We start from the raw sequence: 21,627 nt of genomic DNA, 5'->3' as shown, positions 1-21,627 counted from the left end.
TCTTCGCGGCCGTTTCTCACAGGTCCGCAGGCGTTGTTTCTTGCTTCATAACTGACGTTTGCCGGTGGGAGGTAACTTGTGGATGGTTTCGGTGAAGTGTTGCCTTCTTGTGGTTTAGCGGAATTTTTCAGTGTTGTTTGTTTCTTCGTTGTTGTTTGTTCTTCATCGTCGGAGCTATGGGATCTAATTCTTTTCTGTACTGCGTTTTGGTTTTCTATCGGTTTGTTGATGTTGAGTTGCTTCTGTTCATTTTTGTTTTTTGCACCTGTCTTTTTCTTATTCTGCTTTTTTGGTGATGTTTCAGTTGTTGCAGCTTCCGGTATCAGGATTGGCGCTTCCGTATACTGTTTAGACATTTTTTGCAGGTGTTTGTTTGCATTTCGAAGAGTTTCATTCTCTTTTTGTAGGTTAGCCACTGTTTCTTTTAGCTGTTGGATTTCTAATAGTAGTTGATTCAAATTGTTGTTTGTTCCCTGGAAGGTATTGAGCAGGTTGGTGACCCAAGGGGGCTGTTCACTGTTGCAGTCCGCCATTCTTGCACACTTTGAATTATCTGTTTTGCAGGAAAAAATAAGAGTAGTATGAAATAAAATAAAGTTTTTTTCATCTACCTGATGTAGTTGATGTTATTCCAGATGAGTTGATGCTATTATGAAGTGAATGAATGCACAAAATATTTTGGGCTGCTTTAGCTATCACAAACTCTGCGATGCGTGAAAAATAAAAATAACTTTTGCACTATCTGTTGCAATAAATCATATGAAATCAAAGGTGAAATTATAAGAGTTGCACTTGCACTATGAAATAACGATAATTGTTGCTTCTATTCACATGTTGTTGTCACAATAAACACAAACACTGTTTAATATATCCTTCGGCGAAACGCCCACTTTATCTTCACTTTCACTTTGTAAACAATACTACGTTGATAATTGCGATGAAATAATAATAAATGCTGTTTCCTTTTTTAATTCACATGTTGATATCGAAGATTAACACAAACACTATTTCATAAATCTTTCGGCGAAAACGCCCACTTTATCTTCACTTTCACTTTGTAAACAAAGCTACGTTGATAATTGCGAGAGAATGAAATACGTACGACTCCAAAATGGTCAAAATGGTCCTTACTACTTTTTCAGCCACTCTTCACGCCTCTTATACCTTTCTCAGCAAGGCGGAATAATCCATACTGACCTGTTTACTCGCTCAAAAGTCATCCCGCATCCAGTGGACGTCCAGTGGACGTCAGAACAAAAAAAAAAGATCCATAAGAAAAAAACCCAGCTACAACCCCACTAATACGCCATAAAAGTGATAATCCAAACCTCCTTAAATGTTACTACAAATTATATCCACAATCTACCCCAAAAATCCCATTTTAAAAGAATAAATAAAAATTTCTCATGAAATGTCATAATTTTGATTGCATTTAAATTTTATCATAGTGGTGCCATCTATTGAAAAATAACCCTTCTTTAAAAAGTATTGATACAAAAAAAATTCCAATAAATTCCTATTTATTACATCTATAGTGTCTCAGATCGTCGCAAATAGCTCATTAGTATAGCTAAAGTGAATCATTAACAACAGAATAAAAACATCCTATGAATAGTTATATATAAAATTTATAAAACAGACATAATACTAAGTAAAAAGAAGTTGTGAGATAGTGTTAATTAATTTTTAGTTGTATTAGGCTGAAGTTGATTCATTTCGTTGTGACAATCTTAGTTTGAGCATTTTTAGTGTCATAATTTATAAATTTAAAATTATATTTAACACATTTTAAAGCTTCATGATAGAATAATAATTATTACGAAATTAAAGTTTAATTAATTAATGGAATAATGATTTATTACGTATGAAGAATAATATTTCATATTTTTTATAGCTTCGTAAAAGGGTACTATTTTAATACTTTTTCGAAATTAAGAGGAAAATATTTCAATGATATGTTAAACCAATAAAAACTGATAAATGATAAATAAAAGCTGATAAGAGAAATATAAATAAATAAATGCCAATCGTAGGTAGACGGAATTCTATAAAGATAAACTCAATCTAAATTCTTTTCTAAAGTTTTTACAAGGAGATTGTTTTTAAGTTTTGATGTAATTTGGAAAAAGAAAAAAAAATGTTAGGTCATGTCAGAAAATAGCTCAAATTGCTTGTTTACGAAAATACACAATAATGTTCAAAATGTTTGTTTAGGAAAATGGACACGGCTGAATGTTTTTGATTTGAACGAGGATAACAGTTCCAGTTTCTTAAGCCCACGCAGCCATACATTTCTACCTCATTCGGTTTTTCTTTCATTAATGCTTCAAATCCTTGGTTACTATTATGGCATAAGTAAGAATGACATCGATATCTAGTTACTCTAAAAATGGACGTTGCATTGAAAAAGGACAATGAATTTATCTCTTTTTGGCATAAAACATGAAATGTATACAAGACTATGCTGCTTTTCTGAGCAAGAAAGTCAGTAAGGAAGAAGTATAGATACTTCAATCTTTCTTACGAGGACGGTATTGAAAAATTAGAAACTTTCTCCCACAAAACCAAGAGTTGGAGTTATATTGTAGTTTTTATTTCGTTTAATGCGTTACTTTTATAAAAATTGATGAGTTGTATATCCAATTTAAAATAGTGAAACTCAATTTTACCATTTGCGCCAGTAGTTGATTGTCGCAGAACAGAGGAAAAATAGTAGTTGAATAAAGTAGATGACTGAATTAATAAACGTTGATATATTTATTGAGAACCTTTTCGTACAACCAAAATAACAAAACATAAAACTAATTTAAATGAAATAAAACAATTGAGCTACAAAAATATGTACAAGTAAAATATGAAGAATGAATAATAAAACGAATAATAAACCACAACCATAATAGGTGTGTTGCATTTTTTAGTTACTATGTGATAATAAATAATAATATGGTAAAGGAGAAATGCTTCATATTTAAGGATTTATGGTTTCTGTTTCGTCTTTTGTCTCGTTTTCGATATCCGTATTCTGAGTAGGTGGTTCTGGGGCGTCGTCACTTTCAGCATCTTCGGGCTTCTTTTCCTGCGTTTGTGGGTCATTAGAACTCATATCGTTTGCATTGCCTGATGCACTTCCTCCAACATTGCCATCCACACCTGCTCCAGCATTCATTCCGATACCAAAGTTTGCACCCACATTTCCGTTTCCACCTAGTCCAGCCATTCCATTACCTCCTCCTGCTCCTGCTTGACCATTGACTCCGGCACCAGCATTCATTCCAAAACCCACGTTGCCACCTACATTACCATTACCACCAAGTCCAGCCATTCCATTACCTCCTGCTCCTGCTTGACCATTAACTCCGGCACCAGCATTCATTCCAAACCCTACGTTGCCCCCTACATTACCATTACCACCAAGTCCAGCCATTCCATTCCCTCCTCCTGCTCCTCCTTGACCATTGACTCCAGCACCAGCATTCATTCCAAAACCCACGTTGCCGCCCACATTTCCATTTCCACCTAGTCCAGCCATTCCATTACCTCCTCTTGCTCCTCCTTGACCATTGACTCCGGCACCAGCATTCATTCCAAAACCCACGTTGCCACCTACATTACCATTACCACCAAGTCCAGCCATTCCGTTACCTGCTCCTGCTTGACCATTGACTCCAGCTCCGGCATTGAAGCCTAAACCCATATTAGCTCCAACGCCAGCTTTAGCTCCTGCGTTGCCTCCTCCTCCTAAGTTTCCTAAACCTAACATGTCCCAATTCTGTGCTCGGATCACTGCTGAGAGAAGAGCCCAACTCACTCCTAAGAGAACTGTAAAATGTACCTGGAAAGAACGAAAGAAGTGGTCAAGTTTACACCAATATCATTAATTATTCAGTATAATGGTTGAAAAGCAGTAATCCAGAAATTTATATGAAAATAATTAGATATTATTGTGAATAGCTTTAAATTAAAACTCGTGGCAATGTAGTAATAAGTCATATTTTTTCCAAAGATAAAGTTTTTGGTATCAAACTGCCTTTTCATGCCTTTTTTACAAGTGTCCTGAATTTTCACACGAAATCAGCACAATACGCTGAAGCATTTTATAGCCTGTTTTGAAATCGTGTTTTGTTTTATAATAGAAGATGATCTTAAATATCGCTTTTCTGCTTGATTTGAAAAGGGAACTTATAATTACACTGTCCCTTGCCCTACAATTGAAATGATTACAGTCATACCCGATGTTTCCAACACAACTAATCTTACAACTGTATTCAACAGTAAGGGAGATATAAACAACAGAGGGGAAACTAAATACGCATTTAATTATTATGATTCAGTTTTCATAATGATTGATAGTTACATGATAGTACCGTATTAACCCAAGTCAAAATTCTTCATGGTCTCATCAAAACATTTTGATGGTTTACATTGGTTTCACAGCGATTCATAATGGTCACCATCATCAAACATTTTCCATTATGCGTTCATTTTTGATATGCCAACAAACTTCCATCGTTCCATGATGAAAAATGCTACTTTAATACTATTATGAGAAAGAAAAGTTTGATCCTCATGGACCAACAATCTATGATGATCAGTGATAGTCCATGATGGTTCCAAATATACATTTCTCTGATGGTTTGATGGGATTTCTCGTTGGTACTCAGAAATATACCATCAAAACAATTAAATGTTTTTTTAATGCTGAACCATCATAAATCAGTCCGAATTCCTACATTGGAGTGAGGATGGTTCATGATCGTTCCTATATTTGATTTCTAAGAAACTTTGATTAAAATTTCTGATGGTTTAACATTAAAAAACCCATCAAAACAAGCTGCTATTCTTATGCTGGAGCATCATAAATCAGTTCGAATTCCTACATTGGGGTGATGGTTACTTATGTTGTTTACCATCAAAAATATAATGGTTCATGATGGAATTATTGATGGTTACCGTTAAGATTATGTTGGTCCATCAATGGAAAACCATTGAAAATTTTGATTTGGAAAACATAGTAAAAACAAGGTTGTGGCTTAATCAGAATGTGAGAGAAAGAGTTATTTTAGGGTTACAAAAATGTTTTTTGATAAAACTGTATCAGCAAAATTCTGCAATCAGCATTTTCAGAAACTTAATTTAAAACCATATAGTTGTTTTTATATGTTCATTTCTAAAAATCATTGTTTTTGCGTATTTTACAACTTTATTCAAATCAGTTTTTTTGCTGATTTAAAACGAAGTAAAAGGTAGTTCTTAAACTTTTAACGAAAAGACAAAAATAACAAATTGAATCACCTAACTAAAAATATTAAACGCATAATATTTTTAGTTAGGTGATTCTTACTTTAAATTCGGCTTGGATTCGAACCTGGGTCACATTGGGAGGCACTCAGGTTCGAATCACATCGGTGGCTGGTTGATGCGAATTCTGCTCCCTGTCATAGCGGGCATGGTGCAGACGAAAAATATTCTCAGTGATAGACGGGTCATGGGTTAAAGTCACCTTTCCGTCGAGTTAACCATGAGAGATTTTCATGGATTCCTCTTCTTGTAACGCAATTTCGGATCAGTCCTTCGCGAAGGCTAGATTGTTCAATGCTTGACCCAGGAGTTCCCTTGTCTTCCGAGTTGAGTTCTAAATCACAAAGCTTCAGAATTGAACATTCATAATCGCAAACTTAGAATTGGGACCACTTTTCAACCCCAGTTATTTATAGGAATATTTTGAAATATAATCGATTACAAAATTACAAAGGTAGGTACCCGAATATTGTCGGAGGCAAAACATTTAAAATATTTAATTTAGAAATTTTTGAGTGTGTATTATACACTAAAACATAGTATAAATTAAAAAAATATTTTGTTTTAAAAATATGGGGGTATAGCAGGTTAAAAAAGATCAAAAATCGACCTGTTTTCAAAATCACGATGCTTTGTGATATTTCTGTTGTTATTCTTGCTTTATAATATATATTATTTATATATTATGTAATTCTTGCTTATTTATATACGTTGTTATGATTTGCTTCATTTGAAAACTCATAAAAAATAACTTAGGGAATAAACTGAGCATTTGACATAATATGAATGCTTAGATATTTTATAGCAAGTATCGAAATTTATTTGACTTTTAATAATTTTTGGCTAATTTTAATTGCAAAGTTTATTTGGCAATTAAAAATTTTTTTTTGCTATAAAATATAGAATAATAGTTTAATCAACTAACCTGTCCAGTGTCCACTTCTTATAAATTTGTTAAGAAAATATTCATGCTAAATTTCAAGTAATTCGAACAAAAATAATTCGGTATATTGCATTTAAAATGAAGGCAAAGAACCGAACTGAAAAATTAGTTTTGAGAAAGAGGAGAAAAAAGACACAATGATCAATTTAATAACCAAAATAAATGATTTTTTAAATCCTCTTAACTTTGTCTGATTTGGAGTAGAAACTAAACTCAAACGATTCTAAAAAACAGAAAAGTTCTAAGTTTTATTTTATTAAAAAAAAAGTAAAAAGAAAAGAAGAAAAAAAAATAGAAAAATGATTTTTTAGTTAAAATCAGCTTATAAAAGGTAATAGCGTGTTTAAGTAGAAATAATATATAAAGCTGAAAAATACCTATCTATTCTAAAATATAATTCATAATTAAAAAGAGATAATAAAATGTGTTTAGGAACTAGACTTATTGGTATGAAGTATCATTGCAGTGAGAATAATTATCTTTCGTGGAGCCATTGAACCTAAAGCAAATTTAAAACTTGAATAAAACGAAATATTAGTCTTTGAGAAAATCTGATGACATTTATATATGGAAAATACTATGAAAATACTATAATATTAATGACAAGAGCAGAAGAAAAATTATTAAAATAAAATTATTTTTAAAAATATTTAAAACAAATTTCGAAAAATCATTTCAATTTATCATCATTTGAAAAAAGAAACTTGTTAAAAATCCGGAAAACAAAATAAAGAAAAGATATAATCTCTCCATCAGCTCACACGATTATATCCGCAAATACGATTATATCCGCAAATGCGATTATATTCGCTCTCTAATATTGTATAAATATAGCCAAAAAAATATATATCGACGCAATAGTGTGAGGAGCACTAAAAAAAATTGAAATGAAAATAGCATTAAGTAAAAAATATATACGAAATAAAACATATCTAGCAATAAAACAGAAAGTGAAATGCCAAGAAAATACGGAACAAAACAAGAAAGGAAATATATAGAGCCATGAGCAAATTCAAATAAAATGAGAACTTACGCGTATCGGAATCTTTCAAGAATGATTTAAAATATTTTCGTAAAGATTGCCAGATTACAAATTATGAAAACAGAAGCGTAAATAAAGTGATCTCTTTTGGCGCGTTCTTACTGCAATATTAAAGAGCGTTTAATTTGTTAATTACCTTGGATTGGCCCGAAAATGGATGGGCGCTAGGTAATAAATTAAAATTTATAATGTGGATAATTTAAAGTGTAGGATAATTAAAAGTGGATAATTTAAAGTTGATAATCAATAAGGTTGATATTTAATTATACAATTTTAATGATTTTAGAAAATTAAGAATTCTTTAAAAAAAGAAATATGATTTTCTCGTTTTGTACTGATTTTATCAGGGGCTAAATTATTGTTGCTGTTTTTATCCGTAAAAATAGACTCAAGAGCAAGTCCCCAAACACACGAAATTAGAATAATTTTTTATGGATTACAAAAAAACTCGGCTGTTCAAGGCCGGCTATAAAATAAGATGAAATCAACAATGAAATCTTACTATGCGCTTATGCACTTATATTATATCCAAAAAAAAAATACAATTAAAGATGTTATACTTTCCCATAGATTGCTAATGCTCGACAAACCCCTAAAAAGATTGTTACACGTTTTGTTTAAAAGTTCGTTAATGGTCAAAAACAAATAAAATTTGCTTTCTAGCTTGTGGCTACTTTTACCATGTAGTCTTAGAAACTATGTAAATGTATTTAAAACTAAAAAGAAGTATTTTTTAAAGGAATAGTTGCAATGAAAAAGATGCCATTGTAACGCTAAATTGAAAATCACTTGTTGTTAGATATATTTATATTTAAGCATAATACTTATAAAATAATGCATATTTTACTGTAAAAGTCATTCTATATACTTAAAATTTAGAAATATTGCTTATATGAAATTTAATTAGGGTCATTTAAAAATATACACATATCTTTCTTTAGCCTAACATCTGAGAGAAAGAGATACATTTTAACTAAATTTTGTTTGATAAATAATAAAATTAATATTGCGTTATTCAATATACATATATGATGATCATTATGATATTTTAAAAATAATACTTGCTCCGTAAAATCTGTAGTTCAAAGAAGAGATTTGTATGTGGAAATATGATGGTTATCGCAAATAAATTTTTATGAAAACGAAAATACAGGTAAAATTCTCAAGGAATTTTAAAGAAGTCGTACATTTAAAATTCGATTTCTCAGGAACTATATAACCGATTTTGCTCAAAATTTTTATTTTGCCTCATTAAACTACATTCTTTAAAATGATGTAAAAAATTACTTATCGTACAATCCAAATTTTTTCGACTGTATAATAATAAAAACTAATAAATATTTACAAAAAGGGATTTTTTACATTCACTTTTCCTTAGATAAACAAATTTAGCAATTGTGTGCAAGCACTTAAAAAGTTCTCGAGATATAGCGAAATACGCAAAAAGTAAAATTAACATTAAGGGGCTTAAACTTTGGATCGCTCTCCTGATCAAACTATGGGAGCCATATTTCCCAGATTGCGACTACCACCCATATATATTTTTTTTTTTGGGGGGGGGGGGTCGGAAATCCGAATCCGTTGGAAAAAAAGGGTTTTTATTGAGAGAAATTTATTGAATAAGAGAAAGTACGTTTTTGTGTCCAATATCGTAACTTAAAATATTGTTTGCACTAATTGAGGTAGCATATTTGAGGTCATTTCTTCGATCCTAAGATTGAATTGTAGACCGTGAAGATCCGATCATTCGATCAAAAGTTATTCACTGTGGTCCGTTTTTTTTTTTTGGCACAGAATATATTTTTTTTGGCATGGTGTCACTTTTGAGACGTAGTACTCAAAATACTACAACATTCAAAACATTGCATAAATAATTGCATCTCATTCATATAAATAAATTACACAACCAAAATAACAATTTATGGTGTAATTGATCTTTGTAAGCATCCATCGCTTAAAAAAAACTGTTTTTAAGGGCCAGGATAGCCTGGTCGGTAGGGCACTGGGCCCATGTCCGAGAGTTCGTGTGTTCGAACCTCGCCGACCGAAGACTCTCCGTGTAGTAAAGTGACTGATGCACGTTAAATCTGTTGAGTCGCAAAAGTTCTCTATGTTTCCATAACAAATCAAAACTTCTGGGGGTACTGGATTGGATATCGATCGTTCTCTGATTCAGGTCAAAATTACGATCTGTAGATGAATGAATGGATGTATGAATGGGTCCACCCTATAAACGGATGTGGCAGAAGTTGAATTCTTGACCATGGATAGCGCCACTGAAAAACAAGAAACTGACACTCTGCCTTAAATTTGCTCGTTTTCACCAACCAGGCTTGTCCGTGTGGCAAGTGACATTAGAAACAACATTAATGTTTTTAACTTGCATTTAAAAAAAAATCTACCTTTCAAATAAACTTTAACTTAAAAGAGAAAATAGATTTTTCTAATATTTATTTCTTTCCAATTCGATAAAGTATGTTTTGTCTGTATTTCGGCTGCAAATTTTGGATCTTTACAGACTAAAAAAAAATCCTTGAAACCTTATTGCCTAGGTACAAAAGATATTTTAAATTACTTACGACTTAACCTAATTAATCAAAGGTAGTAATCACACCATATTATCAAAAAAGGTATTGGTACATTTAACCGGAGGACGGAAGTAGCGCAGTACATGTAGTGAAATCACTGTAGTCGCTACTTTTTTGAGTAGTTTGTAGTGTAGTGTGCTACCTTTCTTTTAAAAAAATAGTGCAGTGAGTAGTGACATACGAAAAACAGTAGTTTGTAGCGATTCCGGTCAAATACTTTTTACGTTAGTTTACTTTATGAACATTGTTCTAAAGCAACTAATTTTTTGAATTTGATGGATACAAATCTTTGTGGGTCTGCCCCAGGATGCAATTTTAAATCCCCCCTGTGACTGTGAGTTAATAAGATTCAGAGATTTTTAAGAACTTAAATATTTTTAAGAACTATAATTTATAATTAGTTAGTTAAAATTAAATACATCTTAAATTGAAATATTTTAAAAAATGAAATATAACAATAGTGCATTTCAAGTGCACAGTGGGCCAGCATCCAAGGTTTCGTGGCCAAAATTAGTATTTCGATAAAATTTGTTTCAAAATTTGGGGTTTTTTATTTAGGGGTTTTTATGTGCAGGTAAATTGAAGTCATAGGTGAAATTTTGAAATACACTAAAAATACCCAAAATATGCGGCTGAAATATGGCGAGCAAAAATAAGAAATTTATATAGTAAGTTTAAATAATTAAATATAGCAATGAAAATACAATAATTTTCGTAATTTTATATTAAAAATGAAAAGCAAATTATATTTCCGAAGTAAGATTACGAAGTAACGCGAAAACATAAAAAAAACATAATTTTGGTTTTTCGGTATATTTAGTCCACCTTAGCAATAAAGGCAAAATAGGGCAAGTTTTTTCGAAAGAAGAAACATAAAAAAAAACAACAAAGAAAGTTTAGCTAATTTCCTCGTGGAACTTTTTGGAACTAATTTTCGAAAGTCATTCAAACATTGTAAAATGTCAAATGATAAGATATAAACTGTAAAATTGTCAGGAGTGTTAACTAATCCAACAAATTGAAAAATTGTACTATAATTTAACGCTAATTACTCTGATAAAAATGTAACAGTAAGGTGAAATTCCGATATATATTTCTGAAATAAAAATTTAAAAGTTAAATTAAAAAAAAATTTTTTTAAACATATTTTTCATTACATTGTACTCTCGTCGGTTCAAAAAGTAAATTATAATGTTTGGAATGATTTTGAATACTTAATTTGGGATATATTATAACTGCCTACACATATTTTAATTGAAAAATTAATTTCTGACTTTTGGCCAAAGATCATAGTCTTCAGGCCCACAGTGCAGTGGTAGAAATTATCGCACTTTACGTAGTGAAACTACTGTAGTCGCTTCTTTTTTTCGAAGCTTATAGAGGAGTGTACTACATTTTTTTTTAAAAAAAAAGAAAGCAGCTTAGAGAGTAGTGTGATGCAAAAAACAGTTGTTTGTTCTCGACTTTGACGGTTACAAATCTTCGCGGTTCTGTCAATGAATGCAATGAAAATGATCCAGTAGGTACAGCGGAGCTTAAATAGAAATTACGTATCAGTTTAAATTAATTTCTCTAGCAAAGTTCGTCTCCTTAACACTAAACATACCAACACTTAATATATACCTATTTCTGGCAAATGGCCGGACTCTATGTTTCTTGATTGAATGTAAGAAATATGGATGTTAGGAAGGAAATAAACTAAAAAAAACTTTATTATAATTAAACAAAATCGTATAATGCCAATTTTTGTGTATTACAAACACAAAGAATAAGAATTTTTTATTCATTGCTCAACGCAATTTACCATTGTACATTTTCCTCAAAAATATTTCTTCTACTTATTATTATTTCTATAATTCTTATAATTATTCTTATAATTTTAAGAATATATAAGAATTATAATTCTTATAAATATTCTTATAATTAATATTATTTCTTCTAAGAACTTGCCCTGTCTTGATTGTTTCGACGTTTTTCGGCGTAAAAACTAATTGTTAGTTAGATATGAAGTGAAGCTATCAAAATTAAATATAAGCTACTGAGCAAAATATTTAGTTTTTGTCACTTTTTCTGACGCAAAAAGGCCAATCTAAAATTTTAGGTACTTTCTTGAAATTTGGATTCACAGTTATTCTGGTTGAGCAGCAGTCTTTGCAGAAATGTGCAACTCATCGAATGCAGTACGTTGAACACGCATTGCATCGTAATTTCTGATCCGATAACCTTACAAAGCAATAAATTGTTCTCCCGGTAAAATAACTGGTTGTGTTAGAAATAGGCATACGACAAGCATTTTTCGAAACAAACAAAATACAAAAAATTTATGATAATAGAATATTAGCAGTATATAATTGCTAGAAAAAGTCATGAAGTCAAATGTGCAAAAACGATAAGATGAGAAGTGCATTTTCGATGCAAAAGTTCTTAAACGGTCATTTGACCGGTAATGGTATGTTTAGGGTTAAAGAATTGAAGTAGTTACTGAATTCCAAAGTAGTTTGTAGTCACTACATTTATAGAAGAGTAGTTATAGTTAACTACATTCGTAACAAAGTAGTTGTAGTAAAACTACAAAAATAATGCAGTTTTCCCTACCACTGTTTTTAACAATAAAACGGTGTGAATTAACTGAAGCCTTAATATATTATTAAAGTAAACCTTTCTTTCGAGAAAATTGTATCGTAGTGTTATCGAAATGAATAAATAAATCTGATATATATATATATATATTATTTATATATATATATAATATAATATAATATATATATATATATATATAATATAATATATATATATATATATATATATATATAATATAATATATATATATATATAATATAATATATATATATATATATATATATATATATATTATATTATATATATATATATATATATATATAATATAATATATATATATATATAATATAATATATATATATATATATATATATATATATTATATTATATATATATATATATATATATATATATATACAATATATATATATATATATATATATATATATATATATATATATATATATATATATATATACAATATATATATATATATATATATATATATATATATATATATATATATATATATATATATATATATATATATATATATATATATATATATATATATATATATATATATATATATATATATATATATATATATATATATATATATATATATATATATATATATATATATATATATATATATATATATATTCCTCAGCATCGTGTTAAGGATGCAGCAAGCTATAATATGGTTCAGTTTAGGTCTTGCAAGAGAACTATAAAAAAATTGAGAACTTACCTTAAATTTCATCGTGAATTTTTCAAAACCTTGTTAGTAGTTATTTTTTGAATATTTGTGATAATGCTGTTGAATACATTCAGCATTTATAGACACAACACGCAAAAACATGCGTGTTTATCAACAAAGAACCAAGTTCCTTTTCGACGCAAAAATTGTGAACAATGAAAAAAGTTGATTGTGCTCGGGTCAAAGATATGTTACTGACCTCATATTTTTTCTAAAAAAATATTTAATTTTGTAGATTTTTCGATTGAATTGTACCGTTTTTATTTATAAAGCCGTGGAATATAAAAAAGTTCAAAAATAATTAAACAAACATTGTTTGCGTTTTCTATTATCGTATCAAAAGCGCAACTCTTTTTTTATTATACGGAAAATAATCTGATGTATCCCTGGCATTCTATTATTGACAATAAAGACTCTCATTCCCCACGCCTCCTACTCCTAAAATTACGTTCGCTGTATTTAAATATTTGTATTTTATTATTAATTTCATAGTTAATTATTATTATAATCCGGTATGGCATGATTTAAATAACTTGATTCAAGTCATAATGACAATCGCGATTTGAATGACATGATTTATTTTTTAAAAAAAATCATTGCTTTAAATCAACTGTATTTTTTTTTTAAAGAAATCATTAATTTTCACTAATTTATCCTTTTTTTAATATTATTTAATCTAGTATATTTCCATACAATGTAATTAATAAATTCGTTCTATAGTGTGTATATTTTTCAAATTTTATTGAAAATGTAGGTTTTGTACTAAAGAGTAATGAAAGGGGACTAAACGTGGATAAAGATAGTATGAAATTTTTAAATTATAAATTTCCATTAAATCAATGTAAAATTAATTTTCTGGTAAAAAAACCTTATTTCAATTACAACCATTCAGTTTTATGTTTATTAAATATACAGTGTTTTTAAAACTTATAAATTATTTTATTAGTATAGGTCATTAATGTATAATATTAATTATATAGTACAGGGGTAGCCAACATGTGGCTCGTGAGCCACATGCGGCTCTTTGAAGGATTATTTGTGGCTCTCGATAAATGTACCCAAGTTCCCTTTTTATTTTTGTGCTATTTTATTTTTACGTTTTTCTGAATCCATTTGAAATTAACATAATTCAAGGCGAGTTTTCCATTTCCAATATAATTATGACCCAAACAGCATCTGAAGAATTGGAATTAATAGAGATGCAAAACGATCAAGCTCTGCAATTAAAAAAATAAGTCGATGTCGATTACTGAATTTTGGAAATTTGTACCAGAATCAAAATATCCTGAAATATAAAAGGCTGCTTGTCGAATTATGTCAATATTCGGAACAACGTACTTAAGTGAATAATTTTATTCCACTTTAAAATTCTCGAAATTCAACCACCGATCAGTATTAACTAACCAGCATCTCAACGAATTACTGAGAAGTGCTGTCACCAATTATTCAATTATTCACCAAATTTAAAAGAAATATCAAGAGAAGTGTAATAAATGTGTTTAATTTTTAATATTTAAATTCAATACACATATTTTGCACTTTTATTTATATGTTTTCAATAAATATAATTTCTGTAAAAAAAAAATTTCAATACCTTTTTTGCATACCTTTTAAATACGTATTTAATTGCGGCTCGCGAAAAATTTTACATTTTGAAATCGGCTCAACTACAAAGGAGCTTGGCCACCCCTGATATAGTATAATATAATACATGTATAATGTAATTATTATAGTATCAATAATGGAGAAAGATTTGTTTTACCCAGAGTAACGTAAAATAATTTGTTTAAGTAATGTTTTCTTATCTAAGCTAATTTACTCTTTATTGAATAGATAATTGAAAAATTATCTTTAAATCTTTAACATTCTCTAGCAAGTTCCACTTGAAAAATAATGCTTTTTTCAATAGTAATACATTTTATTAGATGCTGTGGTTGGTAATCTTTTAAAAAGGAAGAAAAAAAAGCATCTTATTAAAAAAAATAAATGCTATTTCTCCATTTCCAGTTTCTGTTTGGCTAATAATGTACAATTTTATGGTTTATGATGGTTATTATGGTTTTGTTACGGCTTCGTAACTAAAACTGCATCTCTGGTCTTAATAATCTGTTACGGCTACTTTGGATTATAGATGCGGTATTCCTGAGATGTAAGACAGATAAAATTCATTGAGAAAAATGCGCTCCATGAAAAGAAAAATGATAATCATGGGACAAAAATTTCTTGTCTTATGAATAAAATAGCTTCACAACAGATGTAAATTTTATACTTCTTCATAAGCTGATAAGTAAAATATACAAAATGTTTCATAAAATGCTATCACTATTCAATCAACTACTATACATGCAATGCAAATATGTTTGATAGCTGGAGGAAATCGAGACTGGTTAAAGGCAGATATTATAAACATAAGACTTTTGGAAATTTTAAATGTTTTAACATCCCTTTCATATTAGAACTTTAACTCAGGAGTTGAAGTGGCTGTATTTATTTGAATTTATTGAAGAAAAAAAATATTTTCATTTATTGAAAAGAAATTGGTAAGTAGAAACTAATTAAAATATTTAGATTTCTTCAATTCTGAAAGCACATATCTCCTAGGGTCCTGCTTTCCCTTAGTTTAGTCTTGGGCAATTCGTTGACTCACTTTTCTGATTTTTTTATTACTGAGGAGAATGCATAATATACTATAAATATTTATTTTAAAAAACCATACTTAAAATCAAACAAAGGAATAACTCAAATTATCATTATGAGATATTGCCTCATTTCATATTTTACAGAACATTACTTATGTTAATATGGAATCTGTAAATTGTATAAATTTTTACAGAGATTTTAAAAGTATATATTTTAGGTGGATTTTGAAAAACTTTGATAAAGTACCTATTGTATAGAATTAAAGGTTTCTGAAATGTCCTGCAAAATGTCCTGAAATGTTCTGTGAATGCTTCTAAATGTTGAATGTTCTTTATGTTTTCTAAAATTTAAAAAGTTCCTCTCTATCAATGGCTAATAAGTTAATTTTTAATTATCTTTTTGTGTACACAACTCTTTCAGCAGAGCTAATAGATGTAGTTATATTTTTACTAAGAATCTAAAAATATGTATTTAGTAGAACCCCCTGGTAAAGAGCTAATAGTGTAGAGTTAAATATCAAATCTATGGAAATCATTTTTCATTATGTATTCCGTTTTTCAAAAAATTAAATAATGTCACTCTCTAACAATGACTATAAAGTTGGGTTTTTTTGTGTACAGCAATGTTTCAACAATGCCAATAGATGTAGTTAAACAATTACAGTTGAAAGAAACAAATAATATTTGATATAAAAGTATCCATTGTTGAAAACTAATTTGAACAATAAGTAAAAATCATTATTGAGTTCATTTTGCGTTTGAATTTCGTGTGTGAAGGTTATTTTTTGAAGTTGAAAAAAAGTTGTTCAAGACTAACTGATGTAAATAAAGGAATTTGTTGGCCGAAGATGAAGATGAGAAAGGTGACTTAAAATTGTTAGTGAAAAAGTTTCATTCAATATTTATTTAATAAAATATGAAAGAAAAGCAAAATAAAGTCAGCTAATGGTTTAATGATATTCAAAAATAAATAATATTCCTTCTTTACAATGCATATAACTATTTTTAAAATAAAACTATTTATGCATTTGTTTAGTGTTTTCTAGAATAAAATAGAGTTTAATATTTATAATTAATATATGTTAAAGAACTATAAGCATAACCTAAACGTACGAAGTAGCAATCATAAAGAAATGAAATGATTTTTTTTGCTTTTGTTTAATTTACTAGCATTGAAATTCGGCCATGTAATGATTTTAGCTAATAAGTTTCACTATAAATTATAGACAAGTATTTCTGCTTATGATTAAATAGTTGTTGAATAAAGTGTTCGCTGCTTCATTTTAATTCTGCTATTATAATTCCACAACTTGACATTTTTTTCCCGGACATTCATAAAATCTTACTTCAGAATATACAGAACTAGTAAAAATTTAACGCGAAGCAAAAATATTGCTCAAAATTCTTTTATCAAATTAATATTAAACAATAAAAATAAGTAATATTTATTTAAAATTACATTTGTAATATATTATTTTGAATAGAAATATCTTATAGTTGCAAACAAGGTTTTCTCGAATCATGCGATTAGTTTTCCAGCCAAAGTGAAACACAAAAACGGGAATGTGGTTGAAACCTAGATCACTTTTACTAACTTTATATTAATAGTCATATTTTGGGGATGACAAAAGACCCATATTTTGATCGCCAAAAAATAAAATCTCATGTCTATTTAAAACGATTTATATAATTTTACTTGTATTTTCTGAATTAGTAAATTAGCATATTTAAAACGCACCATTTCAAATGTAACTTTTTTAATTTAATATACGATTACCCGATTGCAAAGTCAAAAATTGCGATAGGTCAATCATCGGGATTAATTTTTTTAGACAAACAAATTATTTAGAAAATTGATAAAATTGTCAACAATTTAGACTTCACTAATGTTTCTCGGATGATTATCTTCATTAGTACCAACCTGCACTAGTGCCAACAGATGCAGTAGCTACTTAGCTCTAACACATCATTTAGAAAATTGATAAAACTGTCGACCATTTAGACTTCATTAATGTTTCTCGAATGATTATCTTCATTAGTACCAATCTGCACTAGTGCCAGCAGTTGCAGTAGCTATTTAACTCTGACACATCATTTAGAAAATTGATAAAATTGTCGACCATTTAAACTTCATTAATGCTTCTCAAAGGATTATCTTCATTAGTACCAGTATGCATTAGTGCCAGCAACTGCAGTAACTATTTAGCTCTAACACATCATTTAGAAAATTGATAAAATTGTCGACCATTTAGACTTCATTAATGTTTCTCGAATGATTATCTTCATTAGTACCAGTATGCATTAGTGCCAGCAGTTGCAGTAGCTACTGGTTTCATGATCCCTAACATATATTATTTTTCAATTTCTATTTAACTATTTTCTAAAATAGGTTGAATAACTCTTTAAATTTCAAATTCTTTTCTTTACACATTTCACGAGTTATTTCAGAGTAATTTTTTGTACTTAATTCACCAGTTTTGTACTTAGAACGAGAATCGTTGTTATACAGCACACATATACTCTTTTACCTCTTTATTTTGCGTTAATACTTTCCATTAATGCTTACAATTACTTTAATTTACTTAATTTGTGATCAACTTAACCAAAACCTGCTAATATTTACATTCGACTTCTACTTTCGAACCATTTGGATTTGGACATTCTGTGTTGTTCAAGTAATAAACAGCTTTATACTGCCTCATTTCACTTTCTTTTCTTTTAAATCTTTCAGTCTTCAAAATAGGAATAAAATGCAAACGTTCTTTAGGTATTTGGAGCCAAGTAAGAAATTTGAAAATTTTCTCTTTTGTTCAAATGGGAGAACATTTTAATGGATTACACTTTTGTTGTTGTTTAACTTGAAGAACCTAATATTAAAATTAAACGGTATAAAAGTTTCAGTCTCAGTTTGGCGGTTTAAAGGTCTTAATCATCTGTCACGGTTACTTTGTGCTATTATTGTTGTTTTTTTGCTACACAAGACTGAAAAACATTCATTTAAAAAATGTGTTACTCAAGATTAAAAATGGTAATGATGTGATAGAAATTCCCCCATGTTATGAACAAAATAAAACAAAACCTTAAATTTATACTTCTTAGTTTGAAAAAAATGCACAAGATGTTCAATAAAATGGCCTCGACATCCCATGAAATAATTAGCAATGCAAACATGTTTGATTACGAGAGAAAACAGACCAGTTGAAAAGCAAAAAGGCTTTTGGAAAACGAAATGTCTGAAAGCAGTGTGATTTTAGATTTTCAACTAAAATTAGGGTCAATATTTATTTTCTTTGCTCGAAAAAATATTTAATTGGTAACTACACGAAGAAAAAAATTCTGGTAAAATTTCCGTAATCTATGATAATGTTAACCTTAAAAAAACATAATTCTGACAATAAAAAAAAATATGTGGCATTTAAGATATAAAAATTCATTTGGAACTATTTTTAGCAACGGATAACGGGAAATGCGAGCTTTTAAAATTATAATTATCATTAGAATACATAATTTTAAAACCTACAGAACTGAAGAAAAACTTTAACTAAACATATAATGCTCTAACATATAATGATAAAGTACAAAATAGAAATACATATTTCTGGAAAAAATCTTTAACATATATTTTAGAACCCTTATCAAAAATAAAGTATAAAAAAAGATTAAAAATAACGGGGATAGGGAATAAAAAACGATTTCCTTGCTTTAACTCTTACAGATTTTTATGTATTTGGAATCCCTAATTTATGTATATGTAAATTTAGATTCTAAAAATAAATACTTAGTAGAATACTCTGATAAAGTACTAATTGTGTCGATGCAATAAGCAAAATTATGGAAATCACGTTTCATTATGTTTCCCGTTTTTTTTTAAAGTTAAGTTCTAAAAATATGTATTTAGTATAATACTCTGATAAAGTATTAATTGTGTAGAGGTAAACAGCAAATCTATAAGTTCTCTAAAAGTTTTTTTAAAAGTTAAATAAACCCATACTCTAACAATGAACGACTGAGATAAATTTTAATATTTATTCTAATGTGTACAACATTGTTTCAACAAAGCTAATAGATGAAGTTTAACAATTACAGTCAAAAGAAACGGTTATTACTTATAAGAAACTCATTGTTTCAAAATAATTGCAACAATAAGTAAAAATCTTTAGAGGGATCATTTCGAGCTTGGAATTCTTGACAGAAGGTTGTGTTTTGAGGGTGACTAAAAGTTGTTACAGACAAACTGATAAAATTATAGGAGCTAATTGAAGGAAATAAAGATGTAAAGTGATGAAAAATTGTTAGTCAGCATGCAACTCAGATTGGAGAATAGTCTTTTATAATTTTATGCATATTATATTTAAATATAAATTTATGTTAAGAAACAAGCATTCAATCCAAATCATATCATTTAACTTTGATGATGCTTACCCAAAATGAAATTTTTCTCTGTCCAGCAGGGTTTTAAAAGGATGAATAATTCTCCAAATAAAAAGGATTGAATTTATGTTTTTAAATTTAAGAAGAAAATAAGAGAAAAGGGAAATAAAAGAGGTAGTATAGAGAGAATGCAAAGAGGAGTGAGAGGAGAAAATGAACAATCCAGGAAGGAAAGAGAATGAAGAGTTTTCTCAAGATAGCAGCAAAATTTCTTTTCAGGTAATATAAATTTTTTTTATATTACTAGCATTCAATATTTGTTAATCCATTTAACTTTGATGTGTAATGCAAAGCCTTTTTTCTCTCTCTCGGTCAGGGCTTAGAATTGAAAAATTCTTCGAAGGTGACAGATTGTCTTCCAGGATTTGAATCTCCAGAGCTTGTGAGAGGAAATACGAAATAAAAGAGGATGCACCATCGGAGAACCACCGTGTAGGGAAGGAATAAGAAGAGTATTCTCAGATTTACGCAAAATTTCTTTTCAGGTAATATGAATTTTATTTATATTACTTGCATTCAATATTTGTTAAACCATTTAACTTTGATGTGTAATGCAAAGCATTTTTTCTCTCTCTCGGTCAGGGCTTAGAATTGAAAAATTCTTCGAAGGTGACAGATTGTCTTCCAGGATTTGAATCTCCAGAGCTTGTGACAGGAAATACGAAATAAAAGAGGATGCACCATCGGAGAACCACCGTGTAGGGAAGGAATAAGAAGAGTATTCTTAGATTTACGAAAAATTTCTTTTCCGGCAATATGAATTTTGTTTATATTACTTGCATTCAATATTTGTTAAGCCATTTAACTTTGATGTGTAATGCAAAGCATTTTTTCTCTCTCTCTCGGTTAGGGCTTAGAATGGAAAAATTCTTCATAGAAGACAGATTGTCTTTCAGGTTTTGAATCTTTAGAGGTAGTGAGAGGAAATACGAATTAAAAAAGGATGTTACATATGAGAATCAAGAGAAACCAAGAAGAAGAAAATGATGAAATTTTCACGATTTGGATAATGTTTTTTCTTGGCAATCATACGGTTTCCATTGATATTTGTTTCGATTGATGTTATAATAATAGCGATGGAATTAGTTTTCGAAATTAAAAACTTAAGAACCGCTATCAAAACGTTGAACTAATGTAATAACAATCCTCTTTAGATGAATTTATAGTTAGAGAATCTCTTTGATTATGCCTTGAAAATTTTCGTTTAGTTTTTGGATTATCGAACAGTAAGTAAAATTTGGAATTCTAATAAGTTACATAAAAGAATCGTATATAATAAACTCGAATCTACCTTTAATACAATTTTACGTAAGAAAACTGGAATTTTGAGTAATCATCGTGAT

General features: G+C 29.0%; 1 protein-coding gene across 1 annotated transcript; it reads right to left on the bottom strand.

Annotated features, from left to right (window-relative positions):
* Positions 1-2,741: 2,741 nt before the first annotated feature.
* Positions 2,742-13,321, bottom strand: LOC107444005 (uncharacterized). Its single transcript, XM_043049078.3, has 2 exons — positions 13,206-13,321; positions 2,742-3,832 (listed from the first exon to the last, which is right to left on the bottom strand). Exons 1-2 carry the CDS (start codon positions 13,215-13,217, stop codon positions 2,969-2,971), a joined length of 876 nt encoding a protein of 291 aa, XP_042905012.2. The 5' UTR covers positions 13,218-13,321; the 3' UTR covers positions 2,742-2,968.
* Between the last annotated feature and the right edge of the window lie 8,306 nt (positions 13,322-21,627).

The sequence above is a fragment of the Parasteatoda tepidariorum genome, chromosome 4, assembly GCF_982258835.1.
Source record: "Parasteatoda tepidariorum strain Cologne lab strain chromosome 4, Ptep-v5.0, whole genome shotgun sequence".
NCBI classification, from domain to species: Eukaryota; Metazoa; Arthropoda; class Arachnida; order Araneae; family Theridiidae; genus Parasteatoda; species Parasteatoda tepidariorum.
Note: the sequence above shows the minus strand (reverse complement) of the source record. Positions and strands in the feature narration are given on the sequence as shown.